Below are 21,335 nucleotides of genomic sequence, written 5' to 3' on the forward strand. Positions count from 1 at the left end.
TTTAACTTTCCATTCTTGTCTTTACATGCATTGCCAAGGAAAGTCAAACGAAAGATAGCCACACTAAACTGTGCCATTCTTTCTAACGTCTTTTTTATCGCTATGCATCCGGCGTTTCTTTATCACCGTTAGACGCACGATAGTTTTCAAAGAACGAGGACGAAAACCATTCTGTATCCACTCATTCTCCGCCACGTACACTACAGGGGCCCTCGCCAAGCACAAAACGGTAGCGCTAAAGGCGGACGCGAAAGTCGCGGTTCCAATCCGGCTCTCGATTCTTTCAGGCCCGACGCTTCGCTGACGCCGTTTGCGGGGTCGTAGCGAGACCGGGCACCGGCTGAGACCCGGCGGTCCTTAAAACCGTCAATTATTTCTTCCCCGTATAAATATATTAATATTTTTTCCCGAGCTCGTGCCCATTCGTTCGAGAGCGGGAACTCGTCCATTCCAGCGAAAACTCGAAAACAGAGCAGATGGCAGCCAACGACGCGGAGAAGAAGGTAGTGGAGGAATCGCCAGCTGAGAAAGAGTGCGGCGCGGCAGAGGATGTCGACAGGGAGCTCACGGCACCATCGGGCTGGAGGAAAAAGGTTCGATTTCGATTCTTTCAATCTCTTTTTTGGGGACCTCTGGTTCGTTCTTCTCTTCTCCTGCGCTAATTTCTTGTTTCCTGTGTGTTTTGCTGCTTCTGAGATGAGATCTTAGCTCGGTTTGACTTGTGTGAAGTTCTTGCTTTGCATGCTAGGGTTTCCGAGCTTTTCTTTGGCTGTTTCTTGTGGTTTCCTGATCAAGATTTGTTTTGGAGATGTTTTGGTTAATATTAGGGTTTTGAGGTGGTGTTTCGTTTGGAGTTTGGGAGATTTTGAGGTTCTAGGTGATTGATCGTGGCGAATTATAGTGTTTCCTTGCTGAATCGTCTAAGATGAAGTGCTTCGGTGTTGGAGTGATCTAGGGTTAGGTGTGGGTTGTTTGTTGATGGTAGGTGGTTCCAGACGATAACTGTTTGGACCAAGTTGATCTTTTTGATTCTCTTACTGGCTATAAGACTGCAGAGGAAAAGACCTGTGATAAGTGGGGTGGAGGGAAATACTGCTAAACATAATTTTCGTACTAGGGTTGAGTTCTTTTTCACACTAATGAAACATTTTCATGCCTGCTGAAAACTTCTTTTTCGTTTTTTTTTTTTTTTAATTTTTAAATTTTAAATTTTTTTTTTCTTTGTTTTTCTGTTTTTTATGCGTCAGTGCGTACATGCGTGCGTGTCTGATAGAAAGTCTTACATCTGGTTAGAGAATAGGATATTTGAAAGCTTTATTACTAACTTTGAAGTGCCATAGCTACTCTATGCGGTAATTTGATTTGCACTTGTGAATTTTTCAGTTATCTATGCTAGGACATACTGGAATACACATGAACCCGTAATGCACTTATCCTGTAATACTTTTTAGTTCTAACTTTTTTTTTGCTTTTCCATTTCAAAGTGTTAACATGGTGCGTAGATTATACTCATCACTATGCGATATTTCTGAAAGCAGGTACATCCTACACATTATTCATCTGAAAGCGTAATCCTAAATAGCAGATGCTATTAAAATTATGGCGAGGCTGCTTTCTGTACTTTATGATTTGTTCATGTTATCAAATGTCTGAGTTGTATGTTAGAATAAATAGATATGTTTTAACATATTTAATTGCATGAAAAGTAGTTCAACTGATGGTTTAAAATTGTATGCTCATCATTGTTCCCCTCTAATTTTTCTTTTCCAGCTTCTATGGGTGTGGTGTATATTTGACCATGCAATCACTGCTGATTAATCACAGTCTACCATAAGATTTGGGAAAAGAAATATCAACAGATTGTTTCATTAGAAGTTATTGTCTTCTAGTTTGTTGATAATTATAATTTTAGTAGTGGTTTCATAAATTTCAATCAACCTACAGTCTCTTGTGTGCCCCCTCAAAGTTTTAGTTTAACCTGTTTTCTTGAGTTGTAGAGTATTTGATGGTCAACTTTTTGTCTTTTTTATGGAACCATGTTTGATTTTGCTTCAGATGATTATTGGCATTGATTTGTATTAGTCAGTTTCACTAGATGTTGCTGCTATAGCGTGCACAGGAATAAACACTCTATGCTCCATGTGAATTAATTTCTGTTAATTTCTGGGTGGACCAGACTTAATGGACCTTATCATCAATTTACTTTAGATGGACTAGGAAACTTCATTATTTCCCCAAACTCACAAATGCACCCACTTGTGATGGGAAGACCTTTAATCAGTAATGTGTTTCCATTCATGGTAATTATGGCCAGACTATGCCACATACCACAAGTATGTGAATTTGCAAAAATCATATTATTTCATGTTACTGACGTGTTTATTTTCCTACTTGGGGTTGCAACCAGATTGGCTTTGAGGCCTGTTTAGGTTTGATTATATGTTGCCACAGGCTGGAATATGTCCTATTTGAAAGCTTTGGAGATGCTCTGCACAATGTGCTAGAATAAGATGGAAATTCACCACTTCAATCCACAAATTGAAACAATGATACAAAAGCAACAATGTAACTAGACAAGAACCTCCAGATGTTGTCGTAGTATTTATAACATCTAGGTATGATAAAACTAGATTATAAGTGGAAGTTTCACATCAAATTGCAGGCAATTGAGAAAATGAAACCCTTTCCCTGATGTATCTGATAATATCAATTGCTGATTATCTTATACATTATCCTCTCATTTTTAACTTTCTGTGCAGAACCATTATGTAGCATAATTTTTTATTAAAACTCAAGCTCCTTATTCTGTTTTGGTTTATTTACTTAAGTCTAGCATTATTGGATGGTAGTTCGTTAGAATTTATGATCTAAAATTGTTTGAGTATGCATATTGTTCATGTTATGCTTGTCAATATGAAATTCATGTTTATTTTATTTTAAGAGCTTATGCTTAAAACTTTTTGTCTAATTGTTCTGTCTATATACCCCTGTAATGCATGCAGAAGCATGCTGGGTTCAAAAATGGACTTCCCTTTGGATGTGAGTAACTGTATGCTGCAGTAATGTGGCATCATTGCATGTTGAGTCACATAGTATGTGATACTGAGTCAACCTTGGTATGATGCATGATGGATTGTAATTAAAAGGAGAAAGATGATACATTGACACCATGTTGGACTCTGTAATGGAATATCCCCCACCCCCCCTGAAAGTAAGAAGGAAAAAAAAAGTAAAGGCTTTTTGGTCTGCAAGTGCACAACTTGGATACTTAATTGCACTTCAGATTATGAAACATGATGACATTGTATTTACATGTCAATGTGAGACATTCTCATAGTCTTATAAAGCTTGTCGATTTCAACATTAAATTGAGTTCTTGTAGCTCTTGTTAGTATTCTTAAATTTAACATGTTGGTCCTCTTTGTTATTCGGACATCGTGATGCTTAACATTAACATTGATTTCATATATTCAACTAAAACCCCTTCTAGTGTAAGGTTGAAATCATGGAATGCTGTACCGGCCCATACTATGCAGTATGGAACGTACAGTTTGGCATGAAGGAAGACATGGGTAGTGTTCTTAACACTTCGCGATTATGACTTAATATAATTTAAATGAAGGATTTTGGTCTCATGCACATCCAAAATATATTTAAATACATCATATGCAATTTTAATTCTAACTACCAGCATGTAAGAGCATATAAAAGAAATCAGATGGTTATGGAATAAAAATTCATCCGAGCTATAGGATGGTAAATAGGTTAAACCCTATGTGTATCATAGATGGAACTATCTCATGGTCAATCTTAATACGTCTTTGCTCTCTAATTGCCTGGTAGTCCAGTCTTCATCTCCATGAAGACTTTCACAAAAGCTTCATCTTTATCTGAAAATAGAAAGAAACAATTTCTATCTATTTTCAAATAATTTTTTTTTTATAATTTTATATCAATATGTAAAACTTCCAATCAACAGTTGAGAACATATAAAAAAAAAGTACAGCTGAAAATACAATATATCAGGGGCACCCAGTCCTTATTGCAACTATTGCAGATACATCTATATAATCAGCTAACAAGGAAGCATTCATGTATACATCCATCACATGGATGTACCATAGTCTATAACCACTGATCATGTATTTTATAATAATTATAAATCATGATAAAAAATTTCTCATGTTATTCTAATTGTGATATCATTCATAAACATGTCAATGAAGATGTTTAAATATATGGGCATAGGACCTATATAGGATTTTAGATTCGGGTTCAACTCTTGATCTAATTTTAATTTAATCATTTATCATCCTTTTGAGTTGAGTTGGTCAATTTTTAGATTGACCCTAATCCAATTAGGTAAGCAAAGATTCGATCAACTATAACTCAAGCCCTACTTAAATTAGGTCAATGACAATTTGATCAATCTTAATCAAACATAATTTCTAATCAAATTAGAACTATGAATTTAATTTAATCTATAATCATAAATTTTAATCACATTAGATCAATGAATTATAGTTAAAATAAATCCATCGGCAAAAATCCTAATCCATGTCTTGAAGCATCCTTTTCATGATCAAATTTTTTCGGTTCCACACATACCTAGGGCAATAATCATAATGGAAGACCCATAATGATGAATGCTCAATTACATGGTGGTCGGCTCTTGGATCTTAGGTGAATGCATCATATGCAAGAACCCAAGTCTTGGCAATGTATATCCAATGTATCATTCCAAGACTTCGCGCATCACATGCACTGGATTTACAATTTTATAGAAAATTAGATTATAGGATCTAATTTAAACTTGTCTCATAAGTCTAAAGACCACGGAATCTCATATCCAAGTACGATCATGGATTGATAACATTTATCCTTAATAAAGGATGTATCAAGAAATATCAATTAAACATTATTCAGAAAATATGATTTTGACATAATGTGAATAGGATCTAATCTATATCATAATAATAACATGATGTTTGATTGAATCAACCAAGGGTAGCTCTAATATCACTTTTGGATTCCGGTGACGCAGTGGAATATGGTTTTTAAAAATTTTTATATGCATTCAACTATTAAAAACAAGTTTTAACAATTAAAACATGATTACCGGAATACAAATCTTAGGAAATTCTTGATGATTACACTCAAACAATTCTAGCATGCAGATTAACGAGAGATTAGAAGTCATATACCAAACATGAAGATGATGATTTGATAATAGAATGATCTCCACAAGGCTCTAAAGTAGAAACCCTCCAGCGGTGATCCACACGGAACAGATCAGGGTCCTTCCCAATTTGATGTAGTGCTGTAGCCATCTTCATAAGTTCACTGTGATTGTCCTTCTCAAGAACGGATTGCACCACTGCCTGTATGCCTTCGAACCTCCATCAGAGCCATACTATAAATCTTTTCCCAAAAGGTCTCACCACACAACATAGACTAGAAAATCCAACAATTGGAAATTTCTATTTCTAAGAAAGGTAGACAATCTCCTTTCTAATTCCTTCTCACTTTCTATTTTTCTTTCTTTCCTTTTTCTTTACTTTCTTTTTTCTTTACTTTCCTTTTCTTTTCTCTTCTAATCCCATGCCTAACCAGAATTTTTTCTCTTCTATTTTATCCATATGGGGCGCCCCTTATTTATAGGATAAGAAAGGGCGCCACACATTCCCAAGGGACGCCAACACTTGGCATTAAACACTTCCATATGGAGAAAATAATTAGGCATGGAATAAGAAGTGTTTCACAAGCAGAAGGACTCTCTTTTCTGCGTCCACATCCCAAGATGCCATCTGATGGCGCGTACCACAATTAAATGGCGTGGGAAAAAAGGCAAGGAATTTAAGAGAAGTAAATGAGAAAGACTTCCTTCTCTTGATGCCAATTAAAACTAGGCATCCCAATTAAATGGCGTGTGAGTTCCTTCATACAGAAGGATTCTTCATCTTCTGCGCCTACATATTCCCAAGAGCCATCTGATGGCGCGTGGAATAATGCATTGCATGGAAAGATAAGAAGGAAATTAAGAGGAGTATTTAAGGACTCCTCTTTCTTAATGCCTAAAATAAAAGGGGTGTGGCTTTTAAATTTGTGTGGACAAATGGCGTGGAGATGGTTGAGTCCAGATAAAACTCTTTTAAGTGGATTGGTTAGCCAAATCAAGAAACTAAAAGATTGAACCTAATCCCATTAGGACAAGGCATCAAGCTTAGGGTTAGCACAAACACCTTTGCACCAAACTCAATTGGAAACTTGGGTTAATTCATGTACTAGCAATTTAATTAACCTATAGGATTTACAATAAATCCAAATAGATTAGATCAAGATCAAATCCTTATTGTGTGTGACCCATTGGATTTCATATCTAGTCAGCAGTGGATCCAGACTCATGACTTAATCCGATTAGGTCAGCCCAAAGGCATCAATTAATTAGAACACCTTCTAATTAATTTTTGAATTAAACTCCTTTAATTCTTGCAAGTCCACAAGTTAAGATTGACGTCTAGCAACGTGTCATGACTATCTAGAAGACAGAATTTGGTAAAAATATCAAAATTATCCTTTCGTAGTGAGTTACCGTGCAATTCAATCCTTCGATCACAAAACATTCCAGACAGATCATGGGCATGGAATCATGTCAAGCCCAAATACCTATCCATATGTATTTTGATCTGATGATGATGACTTAATTGATGAACCAATAGAAATTTTTTCTACTGTTCATGCCTGCTCTGGTCAGAGACTCTCAGAGTCATCATCCTATGAGATCACATAGGATGTTCTCTCCTTCTACAAGAGTGACCGATTCCATATTGATCACTCACAACCTCTATACACACTTCACCAAATCCAGAATATCCCACACACGTCTTAAAGTGGCATGCTAGGAAATAAACCAAAGTATAGATCCATATATACAAGGCATCATGGTGATCTCAGATTAAAGGATCACTTGTACCACTCTCTCTGGAGAATTATCCATCGATATGCTATAAGGCTCCATCAGATGCTCTCTCTGTGGATCAGTTCAGTGAACTCATTCTCTGATGAGCATCTACATCCTTGTATTAATGTCACCACACAAGTGATTGTGAGATTAATCACCTTCTCTATTGAGCATATATAGGATGTACCAGTCTTATCGGTATTATCAATCTTCGACTCGATGATCCAACGACTGAAAATATTTTAGATTGGGACTATCAAGATTTTAGGTTTTACTGGCATGATCTCATCATGGTCCTAAAATCATTGTCCTAATCTATGGGATTTATTATAATCATAAAAATATGATGCAACAAATGATGAAACACAATACCTCATAAAATAAAAATAACCAATGTCATGCAAATGAGCAGAAAGAAAAAACACAGAAAAGTCTTTTCGCATCACCCATGCGATTGGCTTATAGGGCACTATTCTTTCAATACCTATCAAAATATGTTTCAAATTTATCTTGATAAGGCATGATTTTATCATCTAGTAAGATTTTATAAAAATTGGGGGGCATTTGGTATTTGAACCTACAAAAAGTAAATTTGAACAAAATTTATGTATTTATAGCATATATTGCTTATATATATGCCATATGCCATTTCATTTATGACATTTATTCCATGATAATCATTCATTTTATATCTCAAATTTTTAATTATAGAAGTATGCATGTTTAGTGCATATTTATGAACAAAGTTTGAAATTTATGAATAATTTGACATTGGAAAATGTTATGGGGGGAATCAACCATTCGACCTTAACCTCTTCTACCTTGGGTTGAGGCCGAGCACTCACCTCGGACTGTTACCGACAACCCATATGGAAGCTACATCAACTCCAAAGGACCTCCTCAGATGGAGTGGAAGATTGGATGACCAGATTGTCTTGCCAAGATGATTCTTCGACATCGGCTATAATCCGACCCCGTACTCAGACGCTCATCGATCTTAGGGTTGGGCTCATGCTGATGACACAAGACGAACTCCAAACCATTAAGTTGTTAAGAAAGAAAGATTGACTTGATGAAATCTCCCAAAATCTCCGGCGGTTCTGTTCAATTTTGGGTAGGTGAGCTAAAATCACATATATAACACCTGTAACCAATAACCCACGATCCTCGTGCTCGTGGACACTGACTCTCTGCTTCCATTATCGAATTTTGAGGTAACACACGACTACTCCCTTCTATATAAAGGGGAACAAAGGAGATCTTTAGATAAGTTTTTCTCCATGAGAACAAGAGCACACACTCTCTCTCTCCAATTCTCTTTTTTCTACTGTTTTCAAGCTCTGGCTGACTTAAGCATCGGAGGGTCCCCTATCGGAGAATCTTCGATAAGAGTAATCTTCCTTTTTCAGGCTTTCTAAGAAAAGCCAGTCCTTGGTATGCCATCGAACTCCAGGTCAGTAGGAGACCAATCCCGTCTGCAACAGCTTGGAGAATGTAGCAATAGATTGGTGTGAGTGGAAGGATCTTGCGCCATCTTGAAAGGAAAGAGAAAATGGTGAGAATAAGGGTATAGAACAACACCGCTTCACGCCGTTCGTCGTCTTTGGCAAAGTTGCCGGGATGCATGTCCTTCAGCAGCAGTAGGGCCCACATAGCCCACCATGATGGTGGATCCATAGCAATTCGATGTGCTGGTCTCACAAGTCTAGGCATTGACCATTATTGTACTATAATTCCAAGGCGATAGCAACAAGAACCCGTGCATTAGGCAGCTGTGCCACGGAAGCCCAGAATGCCCCCTTGGCCCTCACATCAATGCGCTCTTGCCATCCAGTGATTCCCTTCTTGACGTTGGAGCCCTAGAGGAGAGGATCAACACTAGTGTAACCTAGAGTCTTCGGACGGAGATTTGACTTCGGACTACTCGTTGCGTCTTGGAAGATCCTATCGAAAGGGCGATCTCGAATAGAAGGTTCGAGAAATAGAGCATTGGTTGGGAGAAGTTCAAAATGAGAGTCAGAGGTAGGATGATGGCCTCAATTTTAACTCGCATCCCCCTTCTCTCGAAAGATACTAGAAGAACCGATCTCGAGTAGGTTTAAGATACCGCAGATGGAGCCGTACGAAGGCTCAGATCTACTTGACCACTTGGAGGGCTACAAGGCCCTCATAATGCTCCAGGATGCTTTGGATGCCCTCACTTTCTCAGCCATGCTCAAGAAGTTGATGCGGATATGGTGCTCCGGTCTCCAATCGGAGTCCATTTATTCATTTGAGCAACTTGGGAAGCAGTTTGTCGTGCATTTCGGCAATAACCGAGCATAGCTGAAGAACTCCAATAATCTCATCTCGATCTAGTAGGAAGAGTGGGAGTCGTTGTGTAACTATATGGTGCGGTTCAATGCGGCCATGCTTGAAGTGTGCAACTTTGACGAGTTGGTTACTATGTCGGCTCTACAGCAAGGACTTCAGAATGAGCACCTCATATTCTTTATTGATAAAACTTTTCCTAGGAACTACGTTGACCTCCTCATGTGAGCTCAGAAGTATGCACAGGTGGAAGAGGCCCGGTTGTGTGTTGGCATGCTGAGGGAGGAAGAGCCACCAATAAGAAACGAGCTCATAAGGAGCCCCGTGAAGCTCGGAATGAAGGTGACACATCTAACCACTAAAGAACCTTAGGCCAAGGAGCCCACCTCGGCAATTTAACAACAACATCCCCTATCCACTCCTCGAGCCTAGATCCTGATGGACATTGAGGGATAGGGATATTTACGTCGATCTCAATCAATGAAGGCCCCATTGACGAGGAGCAAGAGAAAGTATTACCTTTAACTAAAAGATGAGATCGAAGCACTAATCCGAAAGGGCTACCTTGGCAAGTATGCCAGGAGCAGAAAAATCGGGCGACTGAAGAGCCACCTCGGTATTAGCCCGATGAGAACAATGGTAATCGACCGTTGGTCGGTGTTATAAATTTGATCTCAGGGTTTGCCAGTAGTATAGGGGTCAAGGTTTCGGAAACTGGTATTGAGATCTGTATTGGTTCCTACTCGGTACGATATGGTACCATACCGTACCATGACAACATTAAAAAAAATCAAAAAATTCCCACCCACCACTAAAAAAAAAGAAAACTGCGCTGAATTGTACTAGATCGGATCTGTACTGCACTGAACCCGACTGAACCGTCTGGTTTTGCACAGTTTGGGCTTCTATTGTACCGAACCGATCGGTACCGTCCGATTCGGGCCATGTACCAAAAAATCGATCTGAGTTGTGCCAGTTCTCCATCGGTACGGTATGATACTGAGTGTATCGATCGGTTCGAGCCGATATGGAATACCATAATAGGGGTAAAGGATCGAGCTGGAGATCTGAAAAGGTGGTGCACGGGAGAGATTATTTTTTTCTGATGATGATCTTTGAGGAGTTCAAATTTCTCATGATGCCATCGTCGTATCAATGACCATGGCCAGCTATGATGTAAACCGTTTTGATTGATGATAGAAGCTCGGCCGATATTATTATTATTATTTTTTTACGATGCATTCCAAGGAATGAGGTTACCCATCGACCAACTCGGAAGGTGAACATGCCCCTAGTCGGATTTTTCAAACTCTGTTGCAGTCCAAGGGGAGATTAATTTGCTGATAATTGCTGGACAAGAATCTTGGCAAGCAACCGTCCAACTTACATTCCTTGTAGTTTGGATGCCTGTGCCTACCATGCAATCCTAGGTCAATCCGATTTGAACGCACTGCAAGCAATCATCTCCATGTACCACCTGTTGATGAGATTTCCAACTTGGAATGAGGTCAGAGAAATTTGAGGACATCAGGTGCTAGCCCAATAGTGTTTATTAGCAATAATAAAGGGGAAGAAACCAATGGAGACACTGGTGATTGAAGGATTGGACCATAAAGAAGAATCCAAAGAGGTTCGAGGAGAATTGGCCGAGCAAATAGTCTTAATCCTGTTCGGAGACGATCCGAGTAGGACTATTCAGATTGCGGTGCATCCAACGCTCGAACTTCAGGATCGACCAATGGCCTTCCCATGAGTCAACGAAGATGTCTTCACTTGATCGACATTCGACATGCCAGACATACCATCTGACGTCATTGTTCACAGGTTGAACATTGATTTGGAGCACTGCCCAATTCAATAGAAGAAGAGTTTAGCTCTAGAGCGACAGTAGGTGATTGAGGAGGAAGTGGACAAACTCTTAGTGCGAGGTTTATCCAAGAAGCCTACTATTTGGAATGGCTCGCCAACATCGTTATAGTCAAAAAAGTCAATAACAAGTGGAGGATTTGCATTGACTACATCCATCTCAACAAGATGTGCCAAAGGACAACTTTCCATTTTCAAGGATTGACTAGCTCATAGATGCCACCATGGGTCACGAGTTTGTTGAGCTTTAGGGATGCCTTTTTGGCATACAATTAGATCCAGATTGCACCTAAAGATGAGGAGAAAATTACATTCATCATGGATAAAGATCTATATTGTTACAAGATGATGCTTTTTGGATTGAAAAATGCAGGAGCTATCTATCAATGTCTTGTCAACAATGTGTTCAAATGCGAGATTGATCGCAATATAGAGGTCTATATCGATGACATGCTGGTCAAAAGCACCGAGGCAGATCGGTATATAGCCGACCTTGAGGAAGCATGCGGCAAGCTAAGGCAACACCAGATGAAGCTCAATCTCAACAAGTACATCTTTGGCGTGTCTTTGGAAAAAATCTTAGGTTTCATGGTGGCATAATGTGGGATTGAAGCGAACCCGAAGAAGATTCAAGCACTATTGGAGATGAAGCATTCAGGCACCAAGAAGGATGTAAAATGCTTGGTGCGTCGGGTAGCAGCTGTCAGCCGATTCATCTCGAGATCGATCGAAAAGTGCCTCCCATTCTTCAAAGTCCTAAAGCAGATGCAGAATATCGACGGATCGGAAGAATATCGAGCTCCGTTCAAGGATCTCAAGAAGTACCTCGGAATACCCCCATTACTGTCCAACCAATGGTAGGTGAGAAATTGTATAAGTATTTGTCGATCTCACCTATCATAGTTAGTTTAGTCCTTGTCCGAGAAGATGTGGGAACTCAAAAGCTGATCTATTATGCAAGCAAGGTCTTACAGGATGCAGAGATGAGGTACTCAAAAATTGAGAAGATACATGCGCTCATCACCTCCATGCGGCAACTCCGACCATCTTTTAGGCCTATTTGGTGGTTGTCTTGATCGATCAGCCTCTAAAATGAATCCTATAAAGGCTAGACATCTCGGGGCGTATAACGGTGAAGTGGGCGATTGAGCTCGGAGAATTCGACGTCAGCTACCGACCCTACCAGCTATGAAAGTCCATGTATTGGCCGACTTCCTCACCAAGTGCACCATATTCGACGAAGAATTGACCTCGACTGTTGCCTAGAAGATTAGCAATCCAAGAGGGGGGTGAATTGAATTTTTCAAAAACTTCTAGCTAGTTTAAAATCTAAACAATTATGTTTTTTAATCAAACTAGAGTGTTTGTGGTGAATATGCAATGTGTAGTAACGAAATAAAGTCAATGAATGAAAAGCAGGAAAGATAAAGCACAACACAAATATCAGAAAATTTATAGTGGCTCGGTGCAACCCCGTATGTATGTCCACTCCTGAAGCTTCATTTAAGAATTCTATTATAATCTCCTTGATTACAGTATGATTGTTTTAATTGGACTCACAATCAAATCTAGTTGATTTTTCAGGCCCATCAATCAAAATCTTACATAATTATTTTTGAGGATCACAATCCAACCTAGTTGATTTTTTGGACTCATCAATCAAAACCATACAAAGTCCAATTCCGAACTTGGATGGGCCTAATCCAAGTTTCTTTCACCCCAAAGTAACTTGTAAAAAAACTCAAAAAATAAGAGATAAGAATTATGAGCACAAATAGAAAGATAAAAGAAAACTCTTTTAAGATCGGAGAATATGTTGAAGGATGGCTCTTTTGAAGCTTGAATTTCTCTTCTTTGATGTTTGAGAGAATGTAGCTAATGATGGTATGGATTACTCTTGAAAGCTTATTGAAATCTTTGCACAAAAAATCTCTTTCTTTTTTTTCAAGGATATTCAATGATGGTTCTCATAAATGATGTATTTCTCTTTCTAATTCTCTTGACTTTTTTCTCAAATGATTTTCTAATCTTTTGTAAGTTTAAAAGTGATTAGAGAATAAGTTTTGACCGTTGGAGATTGAACTAGCCATTAGAGCCAAAAACTAGCTGTTGGAGGATAGAAAGAACTAGCCGTTATAGCTTTCTCGTGTCAGGAGTCGGCTTGCAGTGTTTAGGAGTTGACTCGACCTGCCCACGAGTCGACTCGACCTCTTCAGGAGTCGACTCAGCCTCCAGATTCAAAAGTTCTGCATTCTGTCTTTTTTAAGAGAGTCCGTTTGCCATCTTCGTGAGTTGACTCGGCTTGTTCAGGAGTCGACTCGGCTTCTTCAGGAGTTGGCTCTTGCAAAGATTCTAAAAATGCAGTCTTCTGTCCTACCGAGAGAGTCGACTCGCAGTCTATGCTAGAGTCGATTCTTCATTCTCTAGGGTCGACTTCTTTTGGCCAAACTTGTGAAAAACTTATTCTTTGAAGTATTTTGGCTGGGCATCTTTGAGAGAATTTCTTCCATGGATAATTTCTTCATTATGAGCATCTAAAAAATCTATATCCATCTTTGAAACATGTGATTAGTATCATTTTTATTCAATATTTTGTTATCATCAAAATCAATCTTAGGATGCACAAGTCAATATCGGCTTAACCCAAGAAGGAAGGTCCTCAATGGGTCCTACACGTGGGTGGAGCCTTAAACTCGCATGGGTGTGCAGTGGAGCTTATTCTTCTAAGCCTAAAAGGAGCTGTGACAGAGTATGCTCTTCGATTTGACTTCAACATCTTTAGTGGTGAAGTCGAGTATGACACATTGATAGCTGGCCTTGGCATCGCCAAGGATCTCAGGATAGAAGAACAAAGTCTTTACCGACTTGTTGCTCATCATCGGTTAGATATGAGGTGAATGCGAAGCTCGAGATCCGACGATGACCCAATACTGCAAAAATTGAAGGACCTTTGTTTGACTTTCTAGAGTTTGGAGGTGCAATAAATCTTGAGGTCAGAAAATGCCTGAGCCGATGTCCCATCTCGTCTCGCCACCTCAGGGTATACCAACCTGAATAAGGGGATCTTCGTCGAGCATTTAAAGAAGCTGAGTATTAAGGAATAGTCAACCATCCTATAGGTCGGGCATGAGCCGAGCTAGATAGACCATCTCATCGATTACCTCATTGACGGCAACCTACTGACCAATCTTGTGGAAGTCTGGAAGATCAAATGCCAAGCTCCTTGGTATGACTATCTAGATGGAAGACTATACAAGAAGTCATTTTCACTATCCTTGCTCCGATGTCTATAGCCATTCGAGGTAGATTACGCACTCTAGACGATCCATAAAGGAATCGACGGCAACCATTTCTCATTGGCCTACAAGATAATCTGACAAGAAATTACTGGCCAACCTTGCAATAGGATGCAGCTGATCTTGTTAGGAGATGTGACCAATGTCAGAAGTATGTTAACATCCAGCATAGGCTGACGACACAGCTTGCATTGATCACTATCCCATGTTCTTTTGCCATGTGGGGAATTGATATCTTTGGACCATTCCTGTAGGCAACTGGATAAAAAAAGTTTCTAATCGTCGTAATAGACTACTTCACAAAGTGGGTTAAAGTCGAGCTGTTGGCATAGATCATTGAGAAGAAGGTCTAAGCTTTGTTTAGAAATCCATCGTACGTCGATTCAGACTACCTCGTGCTATCATTATCGACAATAAGTGGTAGTTCAATAATCCAAAGCTTAAAAAATTCTGCTCGAAGCTTTACACCGATCATGAGCTCACCTCGATTAGCCACCTACAATCCAATGGAGAAGCAGAAGTGACTAACTGCACCATCTTGCAGGATTTGAAGTCGAGACTCAGTCGAGCAAAAGAGCTCTGGACCGAGGAGCTTTACAATGTATTATGAGCCTACCAAATGACACCTCGGACGCCTATTGGAGAAAATCCCTTCAACCTTGCCTTCGGAGCCGAAGTTGTTATTCCTATCGAGATCCGCATGCCGACGATCAGGGTAGAGCAGTATAATGAGTAAGACTATCCAGATTGGCTTCGGACGAGCTTAGACCTTCTAGTTGAAATAAGGGAGTGAGTTCAGATTAGGATGGTTTCATATCAACAGCGAGTGGCTCGATATTACAATGCTCGAGTCAAGTCGAAGATGTTCTTGCTCGGGGACCTTATCCTTCAAAGAGACTGTCCAAGTCCACAGAACAAGACAAGTTGGTCCTAAATTAGAAAGGGCCCTATCGGGTTACCGAAGTCATCTGACCCGGAGCTTATATAATTAAGGACCTCGATGGCACCACCATTCCTTGGATTTGGAATGTCGAGACCCTAAGAATGTACTATCAATAAGTCTTGTGTTGACTACTTGATCAATGAAGTTAATGTTTTCCTTAGCCTCTGTACAGGTCCTCTATAAAAAGCACTAAGGAAGAAATCGATTGAGGTCGGCTAAAATCGATCCCTCACGAAAACCTCGGTCATAACTGAGGACCTCTAAAGAGATGTGCTAAAGTGCAAACAATCTAGAGATATCCGAGCTTTAGCTTGGTCCTCGACAAACGAAGGTCACACAAAAACCGACCTGGGGATATACAAACTCCAGCCTGGATCCCCGATGACTAGGTCGAAAAGAACTGACCTTAAGGAGATACCCCGATTTCGGTTAGGACCTCCAAATGAGTGCTCGATAACATGCTAATCATAAGGAGATATCCCGACCCATGTTAGGACCTCCACAAATTTCAGGTTGGAAATATCCCAACCTCGTGAGTCAGCCCCAGTCGGGTATAGACGACATCATGAATTCGATCGTAAGGGAATTGGCCAAAGCAACCCAACCACAATTCCCATCAAATTTTGCTGAGTATCTACTTCGAATGCGAGTTCGAATTATCAGACTCCACATTGTATTGACTTCGGATGTGAGTCCGAATTGTTGGACTCCACATCAGATCAAACTTCAATTGTGAGTCCAAACCGATGGAGTCCACATTGGAACGACTTTGGATGCGTGCCAGAACTGACGGAATCTACATTAGATCTGAAATGATCAGCTTCGGATACTTGTTTAAACCGATGACCTCCATATCCGATCCATCTCAAACACTTATCCGAGGTGGCATGTTTCAGGTCGGATTGTTTGTAGCATGACCCCAGAACTCAGAAAAATAAACAACAAGCACATCAGGGCAAACACATCAAAAAGTGAAGAAGAGAAAAAGTTCATTTCATTAATAAAGAAGTTCATTACAAAAGATTGGAGGAACAAAAATATAAACTAAACTAAGGAGCCTCGACGATAGGCTTGGATGCAGATCGGAAGCAGCTTCGACAGCTAGGGCAACCTCGGCCTCGGCGGCACACGACGATGTAGCCTAGTCATCCTCCTCTCAGCTTCATCGTCACTGGCTTCGGGGTCGAGACGTCTTGTGTCGACTCCGGAAAAGAGTCGAGCAACCTGTGCCTTACAGGCCTAAAATCCGAAGCCATAGGCCACCATAGAGCCCTTAAGCGGCTTCAGCTTCAAAGTCGGTGGAAGCCTTGAACTGGTCGATGGCTTAGGACTCAGCCTCGGCAACCACCTTTGCCTTATTTGCTGTCATGGTGTGAGTGTTTTTCTTATCCAAACATCCGTGTAGTGCCCCGACATGCCACACACCAAGGCTAGCCCTTTTGAGTCCTTTTCTTGGACGTACAAATAAGCAAGCAGTAGTCCAGCCACAGCAAGCATGCACCTCTATGCCTCTGTCTAGCAACTCTGTTGCATAGAACATATGCGACACCATCAAGTGCCCGCAAGCAACCCGACCTCTTGGGTCAATCGCAATACTCATGCACACCTGCGTGTCATAACGTAGACTCTTCTCAAGAGTGTTCCGTAGCTTGGCACCTCTGTGCCAAATTTTTAAGGCATACACAATAGACTGGATGATCTTTGCAGGTAATGCTGCAGATTTGGAGGGCTCCTTTAGGCTGTCCTTGACTACGAGTTCCTTTGATATTTCATCTATTTCAGATTAATTTGCTTTTTCTATATTTAACTAATAGTTATGATCATTATTGACTTAATACTAGAGCTTGATCGATGTAGGCATTGCGAAATTGTCGTAGCATGTCAATTTGAGTCTGAAAGATCTCTTACATGGGCTGAAGTCATTTCGAAGCTTAGAGATTTTAAGGATGAAAACTTTTAGATTCTGAAATCCGTGGTATCTGTCAATTAAGCTATTGAGAACATGCATAATATTCAAACTATTACGGAAATATTATTGCAGATATATTCATATGGAACACGTTTAAAAATTTAATTGTGATGTTTATATCTGTTGTGTCATGCATTTTTCAATAAATATTGCATATTCTGGTCCTTGTTTAGGTGCAGCAACCCTCTATGCTTGCCCAGTGAATACCCTAATGAACATAGGATGAATCATCTGAAACTTTTGGGCTTGACCTGGAAATTCCTTCCACAGTTGAGAACTCTTCAACAGTTTTAAAAAACTCACTTTCTATGAGAAATAATTTGAACTTTTAACATAGGAAGAATCATCTAACTTTTGGGCTTGACCAGGAAATTCCTTCCATTGTTGAGAACTCTTCAACAGTTTTAGAACTCAGTATCTTTCTATGAGAAATAATTTTTGAACTTTTAACATAGGAAGACTCATCTGACTTTTGGGCTTGACCAGGAAATTCCTTCCATAGTTGAGAACTCTTCAACTGCTTTATAACTCATTATTTCTCTGTGAGAAATAATTTTAAAACTTTCATTCTCACTGTCATCATTTACTACATCAGTTTTTATTATTCTAGATTTTGGAAGCACTTTTGCTTTATACTAAATATATCTCAGCTGTAATGCTTATGTTTTTAGTTACTCTTTATGGTTTAGTAATAGCTGATCTTCTTTTTTATATTATTTTCCCAAAATACAAATTCTTGTCCTATTCAAGTTATTTTTTCAAGTATGAAAAGATTGCATGGTCATGCTTTTGTAAATAATTCCTACCTCTACATTATTATTGCAACCATTCAAGTATCTCCTTGTTCAGTGGCAAATTATAAATTTTCCCACCATATGCAATGCTTCAGTTGCATGCCATTCACTTAACAATTTTTTGGACTTCTATTCAAGAATATTACCTACCATATGATCTATTTTATCCATGATATTTGGAGAGTGACATAAGATTTTTCTTATGGCATTTATCACATCCCATGGGTGCTGTCCAAAGCGAGCTGTCATGATCAGCTTGTGTTTGGCTTGAAATTCACCTAGAAATCAGTTTGCTTGATCGGTACATGGGCCAAACCCAAGCAAAGATTGTGAACTTGAATATGTAAGTGAATTGAACGCTAGTTATCCCAGCTTGCATGTGTCCAACTAGAATGTCTTGAATATAAAGATATATATATGTGACTGTACATGCTTATACATATGGGAAGACAATTAAGAAGCATCTCAGCTGACCCCAACGAGACCGAAATTCACCAGAGGACCCTCAAAAATATATGAGCATATATATGTTTATTATTATTATATTCTTTCTATATCTTTTAACTTATTTTATAGAAAATTTAGTTTTATTGATGGATAAAAGTTAGTAAACTTGGCAGTCTGATCAAATCTAATGATTGAAATTGAATATTTGATGATAATGCAGATGTAGAGGGGCAAAACCCACCACCACCCTGGCTTTTTACCTACATATTGACTCTCCCTCAGAAACCTATTCTTCTCTCCTCTTCCCCTCTTTTTGTTCAACTCCTTCTCTCTCCCTCTTTCCAGTTGAAAATAGTGGTAACATTTAAACTGATCCACACTCCCCTAATTTCTTTGGTACATTCTTTGGTGCCTCTGCCTCAACCTCAACCTCAAGCTGGTCATCATGATGCTTGAAACCAACAAATTCTGTCCACATCTTGGTTGACTGTTCCACCTACCTGATCCATTTCATTACCAACTCCTTGATCCTCAAACAAGGTAGGAGCTGACTTGAGCTGAAACAAGTAGAGCTTGAGCTGGACCTAGCTCGCTCTAGTTTGGCTTGTTCACACACCCTTTCATGCTGCCCCTGCTGTCAAAACTGCAGCTAAATTATTCTTTTTCTTTTTGTTGGACTGAGACAAACTGTTCTTCAATGAGATGGAATTTTTGTTCAGTTAGCATAATGCAGTACAAAACTATTTTTGGTCAGTTGGCATAATGCAGTACAAAACTGTTAGTCTATATAGGGAATTTCATTTGATGGATGATATATAAAGGATTTATCAGTATTCTATGGGTCAAGATTGTCAAGCAGATTGAATAGGCATTTAATTGCATTATCTTCAAAGTAGATTTAATCATTTATTTTTAAAGAAATGGTATGGTTATTTTTTTCCAGCTTCTGATGAAATTTTGTGCGTGTCCTGTTGGTTAATGAATTGTTGTCTTTTACCATGTTGGTGCCATATGACTATGGTAAGTGCACCAGTTCTGTCTTTTCTTTTTTTTTTTTTAAATGTTTTTTTTATAAATTTCTGCCAATAATGTGTGCAATCTTAGAATTTCTTTTTGCATGGGCTGTACATTTTATTTGGCCACTTTTTTGGAATTATAATCAGCCGGTAAAACAATTGCTTGCTTAATACTTAGTTTGAGGTTGGTCATTTTCTCTTAAAGTCTTGTATGAGTCAATAAGCTCCATGCATTCCATTGTGCTTATAAGTCAAAAAACAATAAGCCTCCACCTAAGTAACATAAGTTACATTACTTTGTTCTAACTAATGTGTATTGTGACATCAGAGCTATCCATGGACCAATCCTAAAGAACTGAAGAAGTCTATTGAGGGCCAACTCTAACGTGGTCATAGGTGGGCACCTAGGCATTTGGACAACTCAAACTCCTAGGCACCTGGCATTTTCTAGGCCTTTAGGCGAGGTGGTCATCTAAGCACCTAGGTTAGCACCCTAAGTAGGTGCCTAGCTGCCTAATGGCTGCTTTTTTTCTTGGTTGGTGTTTTCGGTTGCTTATTAAGGGCATTACATTTTCTTAACTTATTTCTTATTGAAAAAGTAAAAGAAAGTTATTAATTTCAAGAGAAAAAGAAGTTGAGTTCATTTATAACATGTTACCTTAAATACTAGTTGGTGCTTGAACATATTGCTTTTCTAAAATGTCTTAAATCCTTTAAATCACTTAATTGAAAAACTATAAGTAAAAGTAAAGTAATTAAACCAAAGAATTTCATTACTACATATCTTAAGTAATTGGCAACCTTACTGTTTATCTGCACGCATGTATATATGACTATATATAAATTATATGATTTTATTAACTCTTAGAAATATGTTTAGGTATGCACCCACTTGGCTGCAAAGGGATAGGCCTAGGATTTAAAAGGATCAATGGCTAGGACAACCTAGGCAATTTGACTACCTTGGGCCTAATCATGGATTGCCATACCACCCCGAATTGTTTGATACAGAGCATATCGTACTGTAACGGATTGGAACCAGTACAAAACTCATTTTTGGGCCGTATACTGAGGTGTACTGATGTGTACCATGGGGCGTACCAATCCATACCGAGGCATATTGAGATAAAAAGTGAGGTAAATGGTTTGAAAGCTATTTCATATAGGGTGCATATCGTATCATATCAACCCAAGGATTGTCGAACCGGAATTGGTGGCCGTGCTGGCCGGTTGGCAGTATGGTTCGGTACAGTTTCGTACCATCTCGTGTTGGGCTGAACCGAGAGGGTAGAGAAGGGGAGAGGGAGAAGAAAGAGAGGTAGAGAGAGGAGGGAGAGAAGGAGAGAGAGGAGGAGAGGGCCTCCGATGATCGAGGCCACGTCAAGGTGCCAAAAAAAAGTAACATAGGTGAGTCGGCAACGGATTTGTCAACTTCACGTGATGAAAGCCAAAAAAAAAATCTGAAACAAGGGCCAACCCTTGTTTCACACGGGATGAGGGTGGAGTCCCTCCTCTGGCCTCGGCAGCCCTTAGGCCCCTCGGTGCGGCCTTGGACGGCCTCCAATGGTCGTTGAAGGCCCTCTCCTCTCCCTCTCCTATTCTTCCCCCTCCACACTCTCTCTCTCTTCCTCTCTTTCTTCTCCCTCTTTCTGAGACGGCCGCCATGCCATTTTCCATGCCGGAATCGGACTGGTTCCTGCTGGTACGATTTGGCATGGCCTGAACCATCCAGT

The 21,335-nt window shown here is 39.5% G+C and overlaps 1 protein-coding gene across 1 annotated transcript in view; it reads left to right on the forward strand.

Annotated features, from left to right (window-relative positions):
* The first annotated feature begins 402 nt into the window (after window positions 1-402).
* Window positions 403-21,335, forward strand: part of LOC105034477 (uncharacterized) — a 34,632-nt gene continuing 13,699 nt past the window's right edge. The window contains exon 1 of the mRNA XM_010909659.4: window positions 403-593. Coding sequence (XP_010907961.1) covers window positions 477-593 — 117 coding nt within the window. The 5' untranslated portion in view covers window positions 403-476. The remainder of the gene's footprint in view (window positions 594-21,335) is intronic.

Source organism: Elaeis guineensis, chromosome 2 (assembly GCF_000442705.2).
Source record: "Elaeis guineensis isolate ETL-2024a chromosome 2, EG11, whole genome shotgun sequence".
NCBI lineage: Eukaryota > Viridiplantae > Streptophyta > Magnoliopsida > Arecales > Arecaceae > Elaeis > Elaeis guineensis.